This window comes from Pelodiscus sinensis, chromosome 6 (genome assembly GCF_049634645.1).
Source record: "Pelodiscus sinensis isolate JC-2024 chromosome 6, ASM4963464v1, whole genome shotgun sequence".
NCBI lineage: Eukaryota > Metazoa > Chordata > Testudines > Trionychidae > Pelodiscus > Pelodiscus sinensis.
Window position 1 is genome coordinate 70,430,996 of NC_134716.1, and position 22,918 is coordinate 70,453,913.

Below are 22,918 nucleotides of genomic sequence, written 5' to 3' on the forward strand. Positions count from 1 at the left end.
GGCAACAGGAAATGGATCATTTGCTGATTCCCTCTTCTGTTCAATCCCTCTGGGGTACCTGGCATTGCCCCTGTTGGAAGACAGCATAGTGGGCTAGATGGACCTTTGGTCTGAGCATAGCGGGGTATTCTTGTAATAGCAGCCTCAGATCAGAAACGTACAATAGAAAAAAATCAAAACCAGCCTTCAGTAATAACTGATTTCACTACTGTTGCCATACATCTCTAAGGAATTTCTAGGCTCTGAGGAAAACTAATCCAGACAATATGAACCATTTCATATTGAAATATGGTTTTCATATATCACATACAAGTATATTTTTGTCTATTAAGAAGTATTAAGTGCAAGAACTTTTCTTTCAAGAAATCAGTAGCCCATAATGATTGTCTTGAAAATAAAACAACTAATCTGCAACCCAAACTAGCCAGTATTTCCAAGTTCAGCATCTACAAAGCAAATTAAATACATCACACTGGAATTATTTATTTATTTGTTTATTTTTAATTATGAACAATGTGTTTGACTTTGTACAAAAAGAAAGATGCCAACCTTCCCTCAGGGAAACCCAGTAAAACAGATCTGAGAAGAGGACTCATTCAGACAATGCTTCTCTATTAGAGTCACAGGAGTCACCAGCTCATGGCAGTTCCGCAGCTTAGTCAGGGCAAGTTTGAAAGTTGTACTGCTATAGCGCTGTTTACTGCTCATAGTCCAGTGCCACACTGGAAGTAGGAACTATAAGAGGTGCGGACACAGTGTTCGGGAGTGATGATTCTCCGTATGTTTTAAGTTAAGACATGGTCCCCTGTATCATAGACAATTGCAGATTCCCCATCCTCACAACCTACAACTTCTCCTAATTTCCCCCATGAATGCACATGACAGTTCAGGACATAAGCCCAGAACCCCAGAAGTATTTAGGCACCTAACTATGGATTTCAACGATAGATAGGCATCCAAATAACTTTGAAGATCTGGGTGACAATCTCTGTTATCCAGTGGGCCTGGCACAGCAGTATGGTTTGGAGTCACTCATTAAATCTTGGGCCTTGAAAGAGAGAATGCCAACTAAAAGCCTTTAAAAAGGATCCTAAATTTGCTTCCCAAAGGATGTCATTCTTAAGGTTTGATTTTTAATAAAGCAATTTGTTCCATAGCACAGTCTCCAATATTATTTAAACACACAACAGTATTTTGTTTGTTTCATAGCTGAACGTTTCTCCCATACCTGTGAAATATTTTGGTCTCCTAAAAAAGTCTTTGATTTGTGATTTACTTAAGAGACAGGCAATTTCTATGTTAGAGGAGTCTAAAAAGAGTAGAAATATGCTTATTGTAAGGATTTAAAAAAACTAAGTTGTTCTCATCCATCATGAACCTTACACAGCATTTTCTCGTATACATTTCTTTTATTGCCAAGAAAGCTTTTTTAGAGAACAGAAAAAAATCTAACTCACAATAAGTTATGCACACAGTGGCAGGGCTAGGTTCTTTACAGCTGTTACGAAAAGTAACAGAAGGCATAAATTACGTGTGTGATAGAACCTGGGATGTCAAAAGTTAATTTTACACGCTTGTAAAATTAAAAATGCACATACTTGTGCATGCACACACATGCTCTTCCAAGTCTATAGCAATTCCTTCAATTGGCATAAACACCTAAATATCCAAACAGAATCACATATGAAGACAAACACAAAACCAATGTAAACATAGCAACCCACATTTCATAAAAATAAATGATCAGATGTCAGGAACATTTTCATTAAATGAACTGCATAATTCAATAAGACTGATGATGTTCAGTAAAGTTCTACAGCAATTATGCTCATGTTTTGAGGGAAAAAATCTAGTTTGAGTATAAATGTGTTATTTTAAAGCATGGAGTAGCACACTCTTTCATCTGATCTCAAGCAGCTTTACTTAAGATTCTCTAATATCCATTTCCTTAATGTAACTAAATTTCTCTCCAGCCATTTAATATTCTTCTCAATATTCTCCACTGCAGTATGGGGTGCTCTGAGCTGTGACACTTCCTCCTTCACAGATTCAAAAAACAACTTGACCTATAAAAATATCAATTAAAAAGATTATGGTCACATCTGAGAAGAAAATAATGATATTAGTTTCTATTTTCGAATATGGTTACTACAGCTATTGTGACACCTGTAAGTGTGACATCCCCCAACCATCTTGGCCAACAAATCAGAGACTGAACTGGTGACCTCCACGGCTACAAGCCTGAGCTTGCAATGCCTTGGACTAAAGAATCAAGGCTCACCAGGCAGAACCATAGCAAACACATATCTTCTGGGAATTTGGCACACTGGAGGGCCCATAACTAGACTGTGGGTTACAAAGGCATGCTACTTAAAGAAAACCAAGTGATAAATCCCTGTCCCAAGAGTTTATAACCTAAAAAAAGCTCTAGCGTGATGCAGTAGATGGTGTTATTATCCTGGACAATAACCTCAATTGAAATTGTGTTTGCTCTCACACATGCTGAACTTATTAAGGAAGAACAGGGCCCCCCCCTTTGTGCCAGGCACTGCACAGAGTGGCAGACAGTCCCTGTCCCCAAAAGCTTAAAATCGATATAGACAAGTACAGGGCAGAGAAAGGGTTAGAACACCCAAGCACAGCAAACAATGAGATAAGAATGTGATACTAGGTCAAACCAAAGGTCTGTCTAGCCCAGTATCCTGTCCTCTGACAGTGGCCAATGCCAGGTACCCCAAAGGGAATGAACTGAACAGGTAATCATCAAGTGTTCCACCCCCTGTCACTCATTCCCAGCTTCCAAAAAATAGAGGGTAGGGACGTCATTCCTGCCCATCCTGGCTAATAACCTTTGATGGATCTAGCTTCTGTGAATTTAGCTAGCTCTTTTTTGAACCTTATTATAGTCTTTGCCTTTACAACATCCATCAAATGGCAGGCATTCCATAGCCCTAATAATTTTGATTGTCATTTTCTTACCTTTCCAATTCCAAAATATCTTTTTTTGAGATGAGGCAACCACATCTGCATGCAGTATTCAAGATGTGGGTGTACCATGGATTTATATATAGGCAATTACAGGCAGTCCCCGGGTTACGTACAAGATAGGGACTGTAGGTTTGTTCTTAAGTTGAATTTGTATGTAAGTCGGAACTGGTACATATTTTGGGGGGCGGGGGACGGGGAGCTGGAGTTAGGTGGAAAAGATCCTGATTCTCATACAACTTCCTTATTCTAAGAAAAACACATACTGTTTTGATATGAAGGTTTTTTTGGTTGATATTTTAATTAAAAATTGATCATAAGTTTCAGTGTTTCATGCTATATCCAAATCTTCCTTTTGGGGTACCTGAAACATCCCAGTTATTCATTTAATAGTCAGAATCTTTGTTTTTATAACTAAAAAAAGTTTATTCAATGCATATTACTGTTCCAAAGAGAATTTGCTACAGATGGTTCAGTGAAATGGGTATTAAGTGTAATCAATAGTCATTGGAGAGCACAGTGAAATATTGATACAATCAAAGCTGTTCTTGTATTCTGCTGAGCAGAAAATGGAAATCCCTTCCTGTGAAGTGTGTGTATGAATTTATCCACAGGATTAATTTTAAAGAAAAATTCTGTGTTGGGAACAAGAGTTTAGCCACAGGTGGGTCCTCATTGTCCACTCACCCACTTTGCAACCAGACCCATCCCCTCAGGGCTTACCCTGCTCCACTCCAGCCAGGGTGTGGGGTTGGGGCTTATCCCCTCTTCCCTTCTGCCCTGCTCCTCCCCATTCTTGCCCACCCACACCACTGGGTAATTTTTCAGCTTCACCTCTGCCAGGCTGGAAGGGACTTGTTAATTTCACGTGACACTAGCAAGATACTTGCAGCTCTAGTGCTGAAGAGGGAAAGAGCTGTTGCTCCCAAGGTGGGGACTGTAATACAATGGGTCTCACTGCCTGCTGCTCCTGCTGTTCCCTAGGAAATTAATTTTTCCGCTCTGGGGTGCCCCCTTTTGGCTGGTGTCTTGTTCCCCCCAGCAGACCCGCGTCCTCTGCGGCAAGAAAAGCCGCTCCACATCTCCCTGGTCTGCTGGGGGAGGGGGGCACTAGCTCCGCGTCTCCCTGGTCTACTGGGGGGAAGCGCCCCCCATGCCGCCAGAGGTGGCGACAGTGGGGGAGGCACCCCGCACTAGCTGCCCCCCTCCCCCGTTTGTAACTAGGGATCCGACGTAAGTTGGATTGATGTAACCTGGGGACTGCATGTATAATCTACTTTGGACTTAACTATCTACTTTGGACTTAACTATCTTGAGAAGTTCTGTATCATTGCAAATTTTGTCATTTCACTGTGTACCCCCTTTCTCCAGATCATTTATGAATATGTTCAAAAGGACTGTTCCCACTACAGATCCCTGTGGGACACCACTAATTACATCTCTCTGTTCTGAAAACTGATCATGTATTGCTACCCAGTGTTTTCTATCTTTCAACCAGCTATCAATCCATGAGAGAACCTTCCCTCTTATCCCATTAGAGAAGCCGATTTAAAGGATAGGTTACAAACTACAGTTAGTAGTTCTGCAATTTCACAGAACTCTTGGATGAATATATCTGGTCCCGGTGACTTTCTGTTCAGTTTATCAATTTCTTCCAAAGTCCCCTCTAATGACACTTGAATCTGGGACAGTTTCTCATATTTGTCACCTAAAAAGAGAGTGGCTCAGGTTTGGAAATCTCCCTCACATCCTTAGCTGTGAAGACTGATGCAAAAAATTCACTTTGTTTCTTGACAATTATCTTATCGTTCTTGAGTGCTCCTTTAGCATCTCTATCACCCAATGTCCCCACTGGCTGTTTAGCAGGCTTCCTGCTTCAGATGTACATAAAAAATTGCTATTACTTATTGAATATTTGACTAGCTGTTTTTTCAAATTCTTTTTTACCTTCCTAATTATATTTTGAAGGCAGAAAATTAACTGTTTTGTGCAATCAATATTTTGGAGGGGAGGGAGGAGAGAGTGCTGGAGATCATGCCAAAAGCAAAGCCTCAGTATAGATTTAAAAAGAACCACGTTACATTTCTGGAACACTGATGGAAATCCACATTTAGGACTCAATACTCTATTGATTTCAAAGGTGCATGATCAGGCTAAATTGACGTGAAAAGGACCACACAGCCCGAAAGTGTCGTTTGCGACCACCACCCAATTTATTATAACATGCATGGGGGTGATAACCCCGACATGGTCTTGCGTCTAGGAACGAAAACCCCAGCCTCCCGGTACTTTCCAAAGAGGCACAGTTTGCAAGTCACACGTGCCCAGCTGCGGGGCTTGTTTCGCTCTGGAGGATGGAGTAGGGGGGTTCGGGCCCTCCCTCTCTCCGAACCCCGGCCCAGGGACCTAAGGCAGGGATCACCTATCCCTGCTCAGCAGTTGGGGTATTGCCCCTAAACCCACACGCTCATGGGCTCCACGACCCTGCCCTGGGCCACCTCCTAATCCGTCTCCCTAGGGGCAGGTCCACTCTGGCCCCCCCTGCTCACTGTTTGCCCACCCCAGCGTCTCTCCGTCTGTCCACCCCTTTCCTGGCTGGCAAAACGCTCTTTTCAGTCTCCCTCCATCGGGGCTCTCGGCGTCATTGCCTCTGCGACTCGGAGTTGCTCCCTGGTGGCGTCGTCGGCTCGTGCTCCTGAGCCGTTGGGGACGTCATCTGCCCGCAACTCCCGGGTGCCCTCTGCCGCCACTTTATGCTCCCCGCGGCTCCCGGGTCCAGTCCGGGGGGCGTTGCCTGGCCCTGTGCCCCCCTGACGGACCTGCGCTCCCCCCTGGATCCCGCATGCCCCTCACCCCGAGCTTCCCGAGTGCGGGGCGGGAGCGCCCCGTCACATGACATATTTAAAGTTTTCTCATCCTGGGGTTCACTCAATACTTGGGCATGCAATCCTCTTATAGTTCCTCCCACAGCATCTACCGGGGAGTGGATATAGCTCTTTATTGTACTTGGGACCGAAAGTACCCTGCCTCTGTCACAAATACAGTCTTTATACTTTGGAACACAAATATAATACAAATATAGGCTTTACACTAAGCATAGCATGCTGATGTAGTAAAAATCCAAAAACTCAAAATGCAGTAAGTACAACAATGATTTAAGTAGTAACGAGAATGCAAATGACACCTGTTTATTTTGGCTTGGACTCACCTCTTCCAGCTCTTGCTTTGAAGAAAACTGTGCTGTTGCTCCAACTATAATTGATCTCATTGAGAAGGACCCCAGAGGAAATCTGAAGAAAAGAGAAGATAATTACAGCCCTTTTAAATGTATCTTCATGTAAAATGTTAATAGCAATAAACACAATCTATTGCAATATATGTTGATATCAGTTCAGGCTTGTGGTAGATTGTAAATATTATGCTGCACTGCCACAAAAGAGAGGGGTTCAATTTCTCCTCTTGGTCTCTTGTGAGCTGAGCTATCAAGGGCTCTAAGGGTGTAGCCCTAGTGAACGATGTGCCTAGTATTTCCTCTCTTTCCTGTAAAATCCCATTACACATTCCTGTGCGTCTACTGTTGGGAACTTCCCACAGTTTTTTCTCCAAGCTTTTGATGGTAGCAGTACTGATCTACAGCTGTTCCCTTATTAGCAGAGTTGTCAAAAGGCTGCTTCAGCCCTATCTTCCACTGATCCAAAGAGAGGGATGGCAAGTGGATTCCCATAGTCACACAATCCAGAGCCCCCTACCTATTCTCAACCTAAACCCAACCCCACATGTAGTGGAATGTAGGAACCACTACACAGCTAGGCATGGAGTGTCTGGACTAGAGAGGTTTGAATAAATCAGATTTTGGATTGCTGACAACGGATAGATTTTTAAAGTTGTTTTAAATGAAAACATCTGAATATTTTGTGTCACAAATGTGAAAAACAAAGAGCTTTGTTTTTTCCTAAATTTTTGTTGGGTTGGGATTTTTCGTTGTCAAAACAATTCACACAAATTTGTCAAACCTGCATTTTTCACCAAATTAAGTTTTGGCCAAAAAGTTTCTCCAGCACAAGACTGGACCCAGTGTACTAACTTGCACATTTTCACTACACCTCTTTTGAAAAGGTTTTTTATTCATGGTTCTCCAGCTAGTGGAAACCTGTTCCTAAATACCTGCTCTGCAGCTGGCAATATGCAACTGCCTCTGTAACCTTTTTATTGTTTCCTTATTTCACTGGGATAGTCTCTACAATGCATGATTTGAGCACAACTTTTCATCCTATAGTTCTCTAGTTTAGTTTAATCTCAGTACCAACAATGCTGAGATAGATAACTTGTTAAGAAGAATTACAGATGCTTGCTCATCTTTTTTACATTTTTCAAAAAAATCCTCAAAAGTTATAATTCAGTATAACAGAAACTCAACACTTATATAGCATTTTCCATTCATAGATCTCAGTAGGAGATCTAAGCTGGTTAAGAATTATTCTCCTTTTTCAAATGAGAAACTAAATCATGAAACAGTGAAGTTCCTTGCCCAATGTAACACACTGTATCTGCAGCAGAGCTGAGACTACAATCTACCACTCTTGACTTTCAGGCCTATGATCTAAACTTGCTGTTTCCAATAAAAACAAACCAGTTTTTGGCAGTTACAAATACTAACTTTTCTAGCATTTTGCTCCAATTTTTCTTTACAAATCTCCATGCAAGTTGTTGTCCAGCTGGATTTGTGCTGACACTATAAATAACTGATGGCAGGTCTTGAGTCTTGATTGTATGTCCCTCCATTGCAAGCTCCAGCAACCTAAAGCATCAAAAAATATCCCCAGGAAACCAAAAAAGATTAAATTAGATATCTTTATATGCCTACATGATACCAAGTTTTGAAAGATCAAGCCTCTAATGTGAGTTTACCCAGGATAAAAATTATTTCTTGTTTAACTTGCACAAATATACATGGTGACACTTAAGCTCATCTCATTTGAAGATACTACATATATCTGTTAGTCTCTAAGGGTACGTCTATACAGCAGAGCTAAAGTCGAATTAAGCTACGCAACTTCAGCTACGTCAATTGTGTAGCTTAAGTCGAAAAAGATTAATTTGGCTTTTGGCGCTGTCTAAACAGCAGGAAGTTGAAGGAAGAAAACTTTTCTTTCAACTTCCTTTACTCCTCATGAAATGTGAGTTACCATGAGTTGGATTGAGAAGTTCTCCAACTCGACATTATTTCAAAATAAAGGCTTGTACGGTAGGCACGCACTCTGTTATTTCAGAATAATGTCAGTTATTCCAAAATAACGCTGCTGTGTAAACATACCCTGAGGTGTCACTGGACTACTCATTGTTTTTAAATAAAGACTAACATGGCTACCCCTCTGAGATGTCTCTTTTTCAGTTTTATCTCTAGCATTATGAAACGCTTCAAGGGCTCATAGCTACTGGCTATCTACAACCCGACACCAGGTTGGAACGCTTATTCCCTTGGACCAGTGGCTCAGAATAAGAGGATAGATGAAGACTGATTCCTCCTGTTCATTCTCTTAACTATCATAATGGAGATCAAATATAATAGGTAAAAAAAGATGTATCCAGTCTGTGACTTTTCATAAGGGATTTGTTTAGGGACAAATGACTGTGTATCACTTAGAATATCATTATTCCTCTGTTGTTTGTAGTGTTGCTGTATCCAGACATTAGAGAGACTAGGGGGGTGAAGTAATAGCTTTACAGGATCAACTTCCATGGTGGGAGGACGGGGTGAGAAAAGCCTGTTTCTTTCACTGAGAGAAGTTGATTCAATAAAAAAAATATTATCACGCCCACCTTGCCTCTTATTCCTCATGGTTATGCTCAGAAATCAAGCTATATACATACAAAACAAGTAAAATGTATCAAGCATCTACAGCTTTCATATGAGTAGGCTTTAGTTAGTTCATTCTGAGATTCATGATCACCAATTTAACTATGCATTGAAGAAGAGTATGAGAATAAACTGTCATCCACATATAACAGATCCTACCTTGTTAGTTTTGCATCATCTTTGCAGCTTGCCAAAGCTGAACAGATCTTACTCTGTTCAGCACCTGACATGGACACTTTATACCTCTCCAAAAGGAAATTCCAGCCATCAGCTGTTTTAGATCCAACAGAATATACAGTCTCCATGACATCAGAAGGAACATTACTAAATAAAGAATATGAGAAATAAAGTTATTCAGATTTGTGATGTAGAGTTTTTAATTATTGAATTAACATCAATTAAATGGCTGAAAAAGCAGGCCCTGATCTTACAATGGAACAGACCGACATACACCCCCCCCCCTCCTGTGGAGTCCACTTGACATCAATGGAATTTTGGAGGGGTCTGCACTTGGGGATTCCATTGAAAGATCAGGGCCAGTATGGGTCATTTTTTTTTTCAAATGAAGGACTATACCTTCCTCTATGTTTATATAATAATTTTCACACTTCAAGTGGTACCAGAAACCACTAACAACAATGGAGTGGGAGGAAAACGGTCTCCTAGATCTGTGTCTGGTCCAGTCAGTAAACAGGATAGCCAGCCAGAATGAGCAAGTATGGGTCACCTGACAATACAATGTATATAACACTTTCATTCTAGAACACAAGATTTTCTGTTACTGTTTCATTTCAGGAAACTGTTTCCTATTTAGAATAGTAATAGAAATGTAGCCGTGTTAGTCTGGTGTAACTGAAGCAAAATGCAGGACTATGTAGTACTTTAGAGACTAAAAAGATGGTTTATTAGATGATGAGCTTTCGTGGGCCAGACCCACTTCCTCAGATCAAATAGTGGAAGAAAATAGTCACAACCATATATACCAAAGGATACAATTAAAAAAATGAACACATATGAAAAGGACAAATCACATTTCAGAACAGAAGGGAGATGCGGGGGGGAGGGGGCGGAAGGAAAGTAAGTGTCTGTGAGTTAATGATATTAGAGGTGGGGAAAGTTAGATGTTTGTGAGCTAATGGTATTAGAGGTGATAATTGGGGAAGCTAACTTGGTAATGGGTAAGGTAGTTGGGGTCTTTGTTCAATCCCCCCGGAGAGTGTCGAATTTTAACATGAATGACAGTTTCCAATTTAGTTTACAATAAATTATTTTTTCTCTAAATCTTATATTGGAGAAGAACCAAAAAATACAGTAAAAGAAGCCTAAGCAAAAAGGAATATTAGGAAGAACAGAAATTACTTACGTTAAATTTCCTCCAGATATCATCCACTTTCTGAAAATCTCATTTGCCTTTTGAACACAGGGAAGATACTCCAGGTCACATGCAAGCTCAAGGAGATGAGAACGAAGCATTCTATCAGAAATAGAGCCCTCATCACTCCAAGTCTGACTGTCAATCACCAGCTTAAAATGCTGCAGGATGTAATGCTGCAGAGAGAACATGGCACAGTTCATTTACAGAAGGGAAATCTGCAATCTTTAGCATACTCCAAACTTCTGATAAAAGCAATAAACTGCATTTAGAGCAGTGTTTCCATAAATGTATCAAAATATATATAGTTATATTAACAGGTAACCACTGTTCTAGTTACAAAGAAAGTGGCATCCATCTTGCATCTCTTCAGTTTCATCAAGAACTATCATCAAACCAAATACGAGTTAAAGTTAATGAATAAATGCATGCATAAAACTACATGATTACAATCTTAATAGTGAACCTTGAGGTTTTCTGTGACATCAGAAATATTTCTTCTCTCCATCATGTGATAGATCACTTGTAGGTAACCCACGCCTTGCAGAAGTACTATGTTACTGGACTCATGTTGAAGATACCGTGTCAGATCAAGAGCTCTATCCAGAGACAGCCTTCCTGCACTGATAAAGAGGTTGTTTGAAATAATTAATGTCTTTCTAATGCTATACTAAGAAGAATAAAGGGGTGGCATTGTTATTAGTGATATTTGTTACCTAAAGAGCAACACAGATGTACACAGAGTGCAAAGTACGCGCAGGTGGATTCCTGCCACAAGAACCTAGCCTGTGCTCAACACAACTATGTGTAGTGGATCCTTCTCTAGGGGCTAGTTACCTAGATGAAGCCCGGCATTCAGGGAGAAAGAGAAAGTAGTGTTGGGACCCAGAAGAATAGGTGACTGCCATTCCAGAGGACTGGAAGAGTGGAGAAGTATCTATATCTTTGCAACAGCTGGAGTCCTCTTTCACATAGGCTGGGCTAGCACCCTCCCACCCAAGGGTTCTGAAAAGGACAAGAGTTCCTCATGACCCACTGTGGGCATTATGCTAGTTGTCCTAGTTCCTTGGGAGCTGGGAAGAAATGTTTCCCTCACTACCAGAACGGCCAAGGTGAGTAGAGGGTGGCCATGGTTTGCTTTCCCCACAGTGGGTCTGAGACTGGTAGGGTTGGGTAGAGTTAGGTTCTAATGTTGCAACCTACTATGTAAAACTTGTGGCAGACATCCAGTGCGGGCACTCACTATGGAAGGATAATGTCACTGGATAAAGTTGATTGGATTTTTTTTTAAAAGAAGCAAGGGAAACATTTTTTTAAGGCAGTCAAGGAAGGGGAACATACAGCTCCTATATCTGGCAAAGTGAGGAGCCAACTATCCTCCCTCTGTATCCCTCCCTTTAATCCTCTTATGAGTAGAACATGAAAGAGTCCCCACAGCAGGACAGCTGGGAGCCAGTTGGGAACTATAGGTGATTAAAGAAAGGATGAGCTGCACTGTACAATGTATTGCCAGGTACTCCTGGATATTTTAAGTGAACAAAGCTGTGGCCTTGTTTAACTACATGCATTGCCTCCCTTGCCTTTCTTCCAGTGGTATGGTGTGCTTAGTGCTCATGCCAGGGCATGAAGGACCAGCGTGCCAGATGTCTCTCTGCACATATCCTGCACAGGACCTATTCTCTGCAATAATCCCTGCATGCAGAGGACTGTGTGACTACTCCTTCAAGGCACCTACGGGGGTTGAAAATCGCTTCAATCCAAGCAGTGGAGACAGAACCTCCTTATAAATCTTAACAAAATCCCAATTTTCAATGTTCTTTTGAGGCCTCCTTTCCCTTTTTTATATCATTTAAAATAATGTCACCATGTGTGATTAGGCTTAGACATTACGGGTGGGGGAGCAGGCAGGAGAGAAAAATGATTTACACAGATCTCACTTGAAGACAACTACAGTGCTGCTCTGCATGGAGACATCACCAGCCTGTAGATGTGTGCCTTATTATAATTAACTGTTTTGTACAATCAAAGGCAAGGGTTCAGCTACACTAATAATAATAATAATCAGAGGGTGGGTGATAAAGAAATTTAGCTCAGAGAAGACAAATTTATCCTAGAGCAATTCAACATTCAAGGAGGGAGAGTCTTAAAATATTCAGCCCTTGAGGTCACAGGCTAAGTCCTGATAACTGCAAATTATGCCATAAGATTTTTTTTAAAAGGAACAATTATTACCTGACTAGCTGAAATGCATTGTGGATCAAATTGGCTCTGTCCTTGTAGCTGAAGAGGGTGTAGTTCTCATTCAAGAGTTTAATGATGGTGTCCCATCCATTTCCCTCATAATGCACTATATAATAGCCATTCATGTCCACATTGAATTTTATCCAACTGATATCTTCCTCCAGTTCTACAGTATCTGAAAGCAGAAAAAGTTTCTGAAACAGTTACACATTGTTAGTGATATTTTCTAACATGAGCAAAAATACTTTTAGGATATGTAAGCTTCAGAAAGGTTATTTGAAATCTATGGAAAGATTGTATGTCATTAAACCTCAAGCTCTTTTTACTAGTAGTAATTAATTAGTAACTTTCCAGAACATAAACCTAGTTGACACAATTAAATCTTAAAGCCAGACATTTATAGTATATGGTCATAGGCAATGGTTCTCATTTCATAAATGTTTTCTATAATTTTAACAACACATTTTAGCCAATTAAGTCTCTGTTCTTGGACACAGAGGTAGATCTAGGGATGTAAGCAACTAGTTGAATATCTGCTAAACATTATTTGTGGTGGTAATTTTGTATCCTGGGCCATTTTTGAAGTTTTAAAGTAACTCTAAGCATATCAGTTTTGAATTCCATTGGTCAGACCAGAGAGTTTGGAAATTTTAAGATCTTCTTTATTGTCATAAAAAAAATCTAACATTATGCGTAGTCTAAAATGGTGTCATGAAGGAACCCTGCAGCATTCCCAACTAATGCAGCCACAATTTTCAATTAACAAAAGTATAGGCAACCATGACAGTGCTCTCCAGATCCCTATGGGGTTTGTGTGTTCTGTGCCCCATCACTTTCAGTGGAAATTCTGCTCAATTGAAGAACACAGAATTTGGCCCTTTCATGTATACATAGTAAATAAAACAATAATTATGATGAAACCTTTTCCAAAGGGAAAATAAGTTTTTACATTTCTGACACACTACTCTGGGTATATAGAAAAGCAGACAGGGTCACCTTAATCTTCATATTAAATATTTTATAGCAATATGACAACAAAAGGAACTGCTATTAACAGGGTTCTACTCTCCTAGAAGGTCCTGTATTTGTAACTACACTGGGATCAGGAATTTTTAAAAAATTATTATTAAGTGACTACAGCGTAAGCAGGAGCTGTAATAAAAAGGCATGACTACAGAACAAAAACAGGACATTGGCAAGTCAATCTATACCTGAGTGGTTCTTCAATAAATGCTTTCCAATACTTTTGGAGTGGCTTGTGATGTAGGTCAAGGGAACATGCCAGAGGAAGCTAAAAAGAAGAGAACAGTAAAATGAGACCAAAAACGTCAAAAAGCATTCAAATCAAATTCTACAAGCATCATTAGCATGTATCTGCACTTACCCAATCTGCATTGAAGACCACTGAGGCTCATGTGGGAAAATGCCTTTCAAGAAACGTTCTTGTCTTATTTTGATTCTTTTTTTATTTTGTTCAACAATAATCAATGGAATTCCTTTCTGGAGTGTCCAGGTGTTCATTATCTCCGCGATATCAAAGTGTTCATCAACATAATATCTATACTGAAAAGAGTGCAAAATAGAAAATTATTTACAGCAAGTACACTACCTTTCAGCTTTCGGATGATATTATCAATTGTTACTCTGAAGTCAAAAAGATCATAGTCCTTTGTTTTAAAATTACAGGCACATCCATGAAGTGTCTTAAGGAAAAAAATACAACTATTTTAGCAGTCTTTAGGCAAATGTGTATTTAATTTCAAGATAACTATAGTGAGACCAATTCTCCTCTGTTACACAAGTGTACATCAGGATTGCCTCCATTAATCTAAAACCATTGTAAGCAAAGGGTGAAACAGATTCACTCATTGCATCCTTATCACAAGATGCTCTAATGGCCCATTTAGAAGGCTGAACAAATTTCTCTACATAAGAAGCACTTGAACTGGAGATCATCCTAATACACTGGGCCTCCAGTGCTTCCAAGATGACAGCTAGTTCTGTAGGCACCACCGATCTGTGCTAGATCAGGTAGAACTCTCTGTCCTTCTAATTATATGTAACTTTTAGGCCTAATAGTGGAACAGCTGTTGGATCAGGTTCATCAGTATGTTTCAGTTGCATTGTACCTCAAAAATAATTAAAATAGCTGAAAACTTGGATTAACTGGCCATAGTAACAGAGTGGTCACAACATATCAGTGAATCTGGCCAAATATATATATTAAAAAATGGGAGCCACACAGTCCACTTTTCAAGGCTGGTGGGCCAGACCCCGCTGCAGGTGCATTAAGTTTCACATGAATCTTAAAAGAGGGACACCCCTAATTCCATTCCAGATGTACACCACGTATGTGGTTGCCCAATGGCATCTCCTGCTCAAAAGGCAGATTTATTCCATCAGTGTTGATGTAGAGGACACACTGAGAATGCAAAGTCTACTCTTGATTTGGACAAAGATGATTCACCCACTCCCAAGAAAAACTGGAGTGAAGGGTACAAACAGCAACTCCCTGCTACTTATACCCACAGGTAACTAACTCAGTCATGCTGAAACTTTAAAAAAAATAAACAGTGAAAAGTATATTGGATGTTTTTTGCATTGCTGCCAGTAAAACAAGTGCCCTTTCTTGTGTTTGTGTGCAGACACATACAGAAGCACACTCTAATCCTGCGGTGGGCAATAACCGGCTTAGGGGCTGGATGCAGTTCACCAAGGTTAGCCTCCTGCATGCCACCGGCATGGTATTTACCTGCACATCCACAGATATAGCTGCTTGAAGCTCACATTCCCTGCGGATCGCTGTTCCTAGCCAACAGGAACTGCAGGAAGCAGTGCAAACTCAGATGCCACTTCCTATAGCTCCCTTTGGCCAGAAATGGAGATCCCTGCAGAAAAATGGGTAAACAAAGTGCTGGCGACCTGCCAAGGGCTAATCTTGGTGAGCTGTATCTGCCTTATTGACCACTCCTGCTCTAATCTGATCATTTCACCTTTAAAATACCGATATTTTCTAGCCTGGTTTCACAAGTGATCATATCCATGTCAGGCTGTATAATGATGTTCTATTACACGCACATTCCAAAGCCCTGGCTCAAGTCATTTGCTGTGATGATATCTGACAGTGGAACTCAGTGGGCCCTTTTAAATGGATTAGAAATCCTTGTTGACCTTTTATTGTCTCTTCCTTGTCTTTATTTCCTTATCCTTGCTGTTTTCCTCCCCCCCTCCCCCCAAGACCGGGGTTAGTATCTGCAGTTATTTAATTAATATTTTTATCACAGAGATAGCCTCATGATATCATATTTTTAACACATATTTTATAAGAGATACAGATGAAGTGTAGATATACAATCTTATTCCATCCTACTTCAGCATAACCATAATACCTGTTAAACAGATACTGAAGCATCTGCTCAATAGAGAGCTTCATTAAATTCCAAGGATTCAACTAATTATTTTTTTCTGAACTAGTCTAAAAAAGAGAAAGCAGATAGCAATATATACTCACTGCATTCTTAGCCACCTGACCTTTGCTGTAACAAAATTTACCAGATGTAAAGTCCTCTTCTGAACATGTCTGTAAAATACATATTTTAATAGAGGATTAGCAAATAATACTGACAATACTAGTTACTATAGTTCTGATTTCTTATTTTTCATGTTAGGAGTTGTGTTATCCAGCAAGAGAAACATTCAGCCAGTTACAACACTTTAAAATGAGTTATTCCTACAAAAACACACTAACACTCTGAATCAAATCATCAAAACCTTCTGGTGAAATTTCACCCGGAAAAACATGAAATATGTTTCCCAAGTAATTTCTACTTCAAGTCACTCACATCCAGAATTTTGCATTTTATACCATGCTGTTAAGATCAGTAACTCACCTTTTAAGCTTGGTTCCACTCAGCTATTCACCCCAGCCACCAACAATAGTCCCACCTGTGCCTGTGAATTTTGATCTGCCTGGAACTTCAGACACTATAACTCAGTGATGGAACTGCCCTTTTCTGGTTGCCTAAACCTCATCTTCAGTTGCAGACTGACTCCAATAGAAATTTATGACTAAAGCTTCTTGATGTGAATAAACTTGACAATGCTCATAATCATGTCATTTTCAGAAACAGACAGAAGATACTGATTTGGTTGTTGGACATAATCTTTATAGATTTCACCGATTTTGTAGCAGACCAAAGCCAGTTTGCTTCCTCTCTCTCTCTCTCTCTTTTTGGTAATATGGTCTGGGTGTGTTGTACAGTCCCTCGTGGTTCTCCCATTTGTACTGAACATGTTCTCATTGGTTTTCTACTTGCCATTAAGTGATTTACAGCTTGGCTAATAATACTCAACTCTTTGCTGACTTGCCCTGGTTTGTATGAATACCCTTAGGTTGTAGAATTGAATATTGGGTAATTTTCCCCCCTTGAACTTGGCATATCCAACATGTGATGCTTCATTGTGTAATCTTGTCTATGAGTCTGGCCCCAGCCAAATACTTTGTTTAATGCATCTTCTGTTATAGTCACATGTAACAATGCAGACAGAAGCATTAGGAATAAAAAACCTTCATCAAGTCAGTGGAATTATTCCAGGGATTGATCTGACCAGTGCACTAGATCCTGATCTAGTGAAAACGATCATAGTCTCATTGGCTTTGATGAAACTATGTTCATTTACAGCCACTGAGGAATAGGCCCATTGTCTTTTTGTCATCTAAGAAAGTTTACAAGATATGACCTTTCTTTTATTAAAAGATTTATTATGCGAAGGTTGTTATTCTCGCCTTTGAGACCTAAAGACTGGACTAATACAATGCTTTGTCTTCTGATCATTTCAACAAAGTCACACCAAACTAAGCTGATGAATAACCTTGAAGTAATGGTTTGTACGTATTGCTAATTCCTCCAAATTTGAAATTACTCCTTATACAATAGTAGTTCTTCTTGATTCAAAGGATGTACTGAGTTTATTATTGCTATACTAGTCTTCAGGGCATCACCTCAAAGTAGATTAATCTATTTATTGAATTTTTTTGCTCCTAATGTTACCTAATGTTATACAGTGAAATGAGGCTATTTTTTCTCACAACTCCACATCTTCTGTTATAGTCACATCATTGTACATGTAACAATGCAGACAGAAGCATTAGGAAAAAAAAACCTTCATCAAGTCAGTGGAATTGTACCAGGGATTGATCCTAACTCCCCAAGGCAATGACTTTGATAGGAATTAGTCACAATCAATATACTCTTCCCTCGTGCAGCTCTCTGCTCTCTGGTGTTTCAGCCAATGTGCCTCTTAAATTTTAAATCTATCTGTATTTTGAAAACTATTTGCATTTTGAAAACATTTTCCCTAAGTCTCTAAGAGTTAAAAAGACTATTTATAAAGACTGACTTTCTGAACAGCTTTCCATTGACACAGATTACAAGAAAGACACTGGGTATAAAATGCACTCCGATACACAAAGACAACGTAAGAACTATGCATCATTGTGTCCTCAAAACAAGGCTTAAATGGGATTTAAATTGCATAGGCATTGTGCTTTCCATCTGCGTGGTGTAAAATGTCACCCCAGATGTATAGGAGTGCACTATATGTTAGCTAAAATAAAAGAAGGGAACTTACATTAGCTAAACTGTTCCACAGATCGTTATTCTTTGCATTCCTATAGCTGTGTTTCTTTAAGTAATGAATTATTCCATTCTGGAACACCTCTTCAGTCAGAAAGTTCCGCAGCATGTGCAAAATGCAAGCCCCCTGCAGATGATTTGACACAGTTAAATCAGCACATAAATTCCATCTGCCTTAACATAGTTATAGCTATTTCATGCAACAACGCAAAATCGTTAACACATGGAGAATTCTGAAAACACAAAAGGTGAAAAGTCAATAAATGACCACCAAGATGAAAGACCCCAAATTATTTCAAGATAATGGCTGCACACTAACTAAAGCACAGAGCCTGCACTGAGAATAGAAGGCGCAAAAGGCCCCAAACACCACAGAAGCACTGTGGTTTTGATGGCTGGACAGCTAAAGAGAGGGTATGAAAGGGGGATGCTGCATCACCTACGTATGGAAGAAATGGACTCAGCACTAGACCTTCCTAACCCAGTGTTTAGGGGAGGCTTTGCAGGCGGGTGAGGGAAGAGGTGTGATCCTGACCAGTGGATCTGTACTTAGGTGGAACTAGTGAACACAAACCCACATGCAGCAGGTGCACAGGGGATTATGAGCCTTATTCTAACCCAAATACTCAAGTAAGTCGTTGCAGATCTGCCCTTGTCCCACCAATAGGTTTCAGGTTGGATTCAGCTCCCACATCTCTCTCTATAGAAAATACTTTCCCCTCAGGGTTTAATTTATTGCTGATTTATGTCCCACTCTATTCCACGGACTTCACTGGGATTGTATGGAGTGTAAATCAACACAGAATGTGACTTCCAAAGTAATTGATGGGCCTAATATGACTGGACTTAATCTCCCTGGCCCATAAAGCAGTGACATGAGTTGTGACCTCAGATGAAATTACACACCCTGCTTGACATGAAACTCTTTTGGTCATCAGGCAAAAGGAGTTTAACTAGAAAGGGGGGAAAGAAGAAAGACAAACCTGATAAAAGGCTGAGCAACAATCTAAGCAGATATGTTCATCAGCATAAAAATAAATTCCCTTGACAATTCAAAATTACAATGAACAAATTTCTGAAAAATCCTAATGCTGGGACACCAGCAAGTCAGAGCCATAGGCCAATTCACTTATGTGTAAATATATAAAGAGAAATGCTAAGTGCAGCAAATTCACTTGACTGTTAATTTGTTTAAAAGGAAATATGAATGATATTGTCTTCACTTTTCTGTAGCCTGTTGAATACTGTCGCAATACATTCTGTACATACCTGTACTTAATTAACGCTAGATCAAAATGTGTGCTAGTATTATGAGATTTTACTTGATGAAAACTAATGAAGGATTGTATTTACATTGTTTATCCCTTACACCAAACTGGAGCTTTGTGAATGTAAAGATTGTTAACTTCAAAGCATGCCCACTTGTACTTGATAATAAAAATTATTAGATTCTGTTTGCATTTAATCAACAAAGGAATAAACCCTGGTGTAAAAGAACATGCCCGCGAGACTTCCTTCCATGGAAAGGGCACTAATAGGATGACTTCAGGGATTGATTCTGTATCTTTGAACTGTTCCAAATTCTAACAGGGGACTATACTGAGTAGGTGGACAGAGCGCTCCAGAATTACTTTGGGTAACTCTAAGGAACCGATTACTACAACTCTATTATCATTTTGAATTTGCAAATTTTGAGTCACCTGTTAATATATCTTACCTGCATTTACCTCTCAATAAATCTAATTTATTTTTCTTAGCTAATAAACCTTTAGTTAGGTGCTCACGTTGTTTTTGGTGTAAGATTGAGAGTATCAATTGACCTGGGAGAGATGACTGATCCTACTGAGATTAAACATAACCTAACATGAGGTGATTTTTTGTTTTAATAACCTTTCATCACAAAGTCTAGTTAGTCTGGGTGATAAGATACACTAGAGAGCCTAAGGGGACTGTTTGTGAGTCCATGGAGAGACTAATATAGTAATCCAGAAGTGCAAATTTGTTACTGGCTTGGTGAAATCTAATGACAGACTAGGCTACCAGTTTGGGAAATATGCCTCGTTTTCTGACCTAAACCTCACACACAGTGTGAACTATTTCAGACAGTGTTGTGGAGAGATTTTTTCTTTAACATAAAGGAAATCTAACAATGTAACAGAACGTTATAGAATTCAAGTTGAAATTTGATCTCCCAACTTCTTCCTATTTTGCCTTCACTTTACACAAACATATGTTGTGGTGATTTTTTAGATAGTCAATAGGAAATGCCCTTTATCAAGATGCAGTGGGGAAGTTATAACAGGGTGTGCCAATTCAGGAGCTCTGTCACTCAAGTCTTCATCAGCATAGGTTACTTGGGACCTAACCTCAAGATCAATTAACTGAGTAGAGCTACAAGGCTAATTTGAGAGGGAAGCAACTCCACTTGTGGAGAACATATAATTGAGAGGGAGGAAGCACTGGAGGGAGATCTGAGAGCCAAGGTGCATAAGTCACCCATGGTAGCACACAGACAGTGCACCATCCTCTATGCTCCAACCAAAATTTTAACTGCTAAATGGAGTGTCCCTTCAGGTCGTCTCCCTGTCCTTCGGGGTGATCCCCCACATGCACCAGTTACTTATGCCTAGATGAACAGGACTGGGGCTAGCTCTGTTCCCTTCCCCAGAAGCAAGCAAGGGAGCTGGCTGCAGGAGTGTAAATACATAAAAACAAAACAGCAGGTGGTGGCCTGCTATGGTGTGCTAAAGGCCCTGACAGGACTCATAAGGAGACTACTGCTTGAGAGGAAGACATTAACTATATATATTGCAAATTGTTCAGACAGCCATCCCATGTAAGATTACTATTTGATTAGCTTCTTAATTATTTTGGCTTCTTTCACAGTAGACAGATGATAAATTATAATCATTTGGCCAAGCATACAATTGTATTGTGACAACTAAATGCAGATCAACTATAACACTTCAGTGTGAGTAAAATGATAGATGTTAGGGCGTGTGGAAATAAAATATGACAATTCATATTTTCTCCTAGTATCAGCACCTTTTCTCACCAAGCTATAACTTACACAGAGACCACGAGATTAAATAAAAGAAACACTTATTTATTTTATCTATTACTAAGGGTCTAAGCCCCCTACTTGCTATGCTCGCCAACTCCCTGTCCCTGGGGGTAGGCAATCCCTAGTCTCCCCATCCCTCCTCACCCCCGGCTGCCAGGGAGGGGAGGGTCAACGATGTGGGGACAGAAGGAGCAGTACACGTGTTTCCCAGCAAGCTGATCTGGTGCAGAGACTCAGGCTACGTCTATACTGCAGGCTTTTAGCGCAAGAATGGCCGTTCTTGTGCAAACACTTGTGGAATGTCTACATTGCACGTGTGTTCTTGCTCAAGTAAATTTGCAGTAAAGCATCAGAAAAGAGGGCTTCTTGCGCAAGAGCTATTCCTCTCCCCACAAGGAATAAGCCCTCTTGCACAAGAGCTCTTGCGCAAGAAGGCAATGTGGACGGGCAACAAGGGTTAAAAATGGCCATCAGAGATTTCTTGTGCAAGAGAGCGTCCACACTGCCATGGATGCTCTTGCGCAAAAGCACATCTCTTGCACATAGCACATCTCTTGAACAACAGTACATTGCAGTGTGGACGTGCTTTTGCACAAGACGTTTTGCACAAGAAGCCTGCAGTGTAGACATAGCCTCAGGGTTTCCTCTTCTCCCCTATCTCCCACAGGAAGCTGGTGCTGGTGCACTAATCATGGGGGTGGGCACAAGGCTGGAGTGCCAGGCAGACAGCAGCCCGAGCATCTGGCCTGAGGCAGCCGGAGGCAGTGGCAGTTCCTCAGTGGGTCCCGCAACATCAGGGCCTAAGCGCAGTGAGGAGCCACTGCCGCCGCCACCCCCAGCCCTCCTGCAGGGGAGCCGAGGGCCAGCAGGAAGCTCAGGGTGCCCTCCGAGGATGGCCGGGGGGAGACCTGGAGCCATAGCCACCTCTTCCTCCTCTGGGGACTCTGCCAAGGCTAGGGGGTGGGGTGACGCAGAGTGAGGTGATGATGACACTCTGCTACCTTGCAAGAATTTTTTTTTTAAATATAGAGAGAGATGAGATTATTTAATGAAGAACTTTTAGAACAGATGAGAAACAACAGATGAAAATTTCATAGTCACTAAGAAAAATGGAGAGACATGCTGAATTCTCTCTCTATATAAACTTCGGGGGACAATCCTGCAATGTGCAGCTCTCTAGATTACAAAGTGCTGCACATTCCAACTGCAAGCAAAGTCAATGGGGAGAGAAAGATAATCAGGTTTTTTGCAAGAATTAAAGTTTAGGGCTCAATCCCATTCCCACCAAAATAAGCAGATATTTTGATATTTGTTACGATACCAGGGTATGAAAGTGCTTTTAGTCAAATTAATAAGGGCTCGATCTTGCAAAGTGTTGCCATTCTTCTGGTGTCAGTGGAAGATAAAGGTACATAGCATCACTCAGTCTGAAGGGTCTTACTTGGTTTATTTTAATCCTATTCTCCCTTCCCCGATACATTTTGTTCTTTTATAAATGCAAGTTGTTAATAATATTTCAATGCCAAGTTTCCAGTCTATGCTACCCAAAACATTATAAACCAGTCATACAACTGAAAAAATTGCCATTACAATATGAATATGAAGCAGACTTACCTTGTCATATGACACAGTATCAAACATTTCCTTTATCTGTGTTGGGTTTTCTGCTTTTGAAGATATGGGGCGGGATGAGTTCATAGAGTCTCTTCCCATTGCTGCAAAGCAGGTACCTAACAAATAATCATTCTGGAAAATTAAAAATA

General features: G+C 40.3%; 1 protein-coding gene across 2 annotated transcripts in view; it reads right to left on the reverse strand.

Annotated features, from left to right (window-relative positions):
* Positions 1–478: 478 nt before the first annotated feature.
* Positions 479–22,918, reverse strand: part of LOC102462658 (endoplasmic reticulum aminopeptidase 2-like) — a 45,431-nt gene continuing 22,991 nt past the window's right edge. For both annotated transcript variants that reach the window (XM_006118685.4, XM_075932100.1), the window contains exons 8-19: positions 22,770–22,901; positions 18,087–18,218; positions 15,967–16,035; positions 13,840–14,018; positions 13,667–13,746; positions 12,447–12,630; positions 10,681–10,837; positions 10,206–10,390; positions 9,002–9,166; positions 7,643–7,783; positions 6,194–6,275; positions 479–2,066 (exon numbers count right to left, since the gene is read on the reverse strand). In XM_006118685.4, the coding sequence (XP_006118747.2) occupies positions 1,920–2,066; positions 6,194–6,275; positions 7,643–7,783; positions 9,002–9,166; positions 10,206–10,390; positions 10,681–10,837; positions 12,447–12,630; positions 13,667–13,746; positions 13,840–14,018; positions 15,967–16,035; positions 18,087–18,218; positions 22,770–22,901 (1,653 nt within the window). In that variant the 3' untranslated portion in view covers positions 479–1,919. The remainder of the gene's footprint in view (positions 2,067–6,193; positions 6,276–7,642; positions 7,784–9,001; positions 9,167–10,205; positions 10,391–10,680; positions 10,838–12,446; positions 12,631–13,666; positions 13,747–13,839; positions 14,019–15,966; positions 16,036–18,086; positions 18,219–22,769; positions 22,902–22,918) is intronic.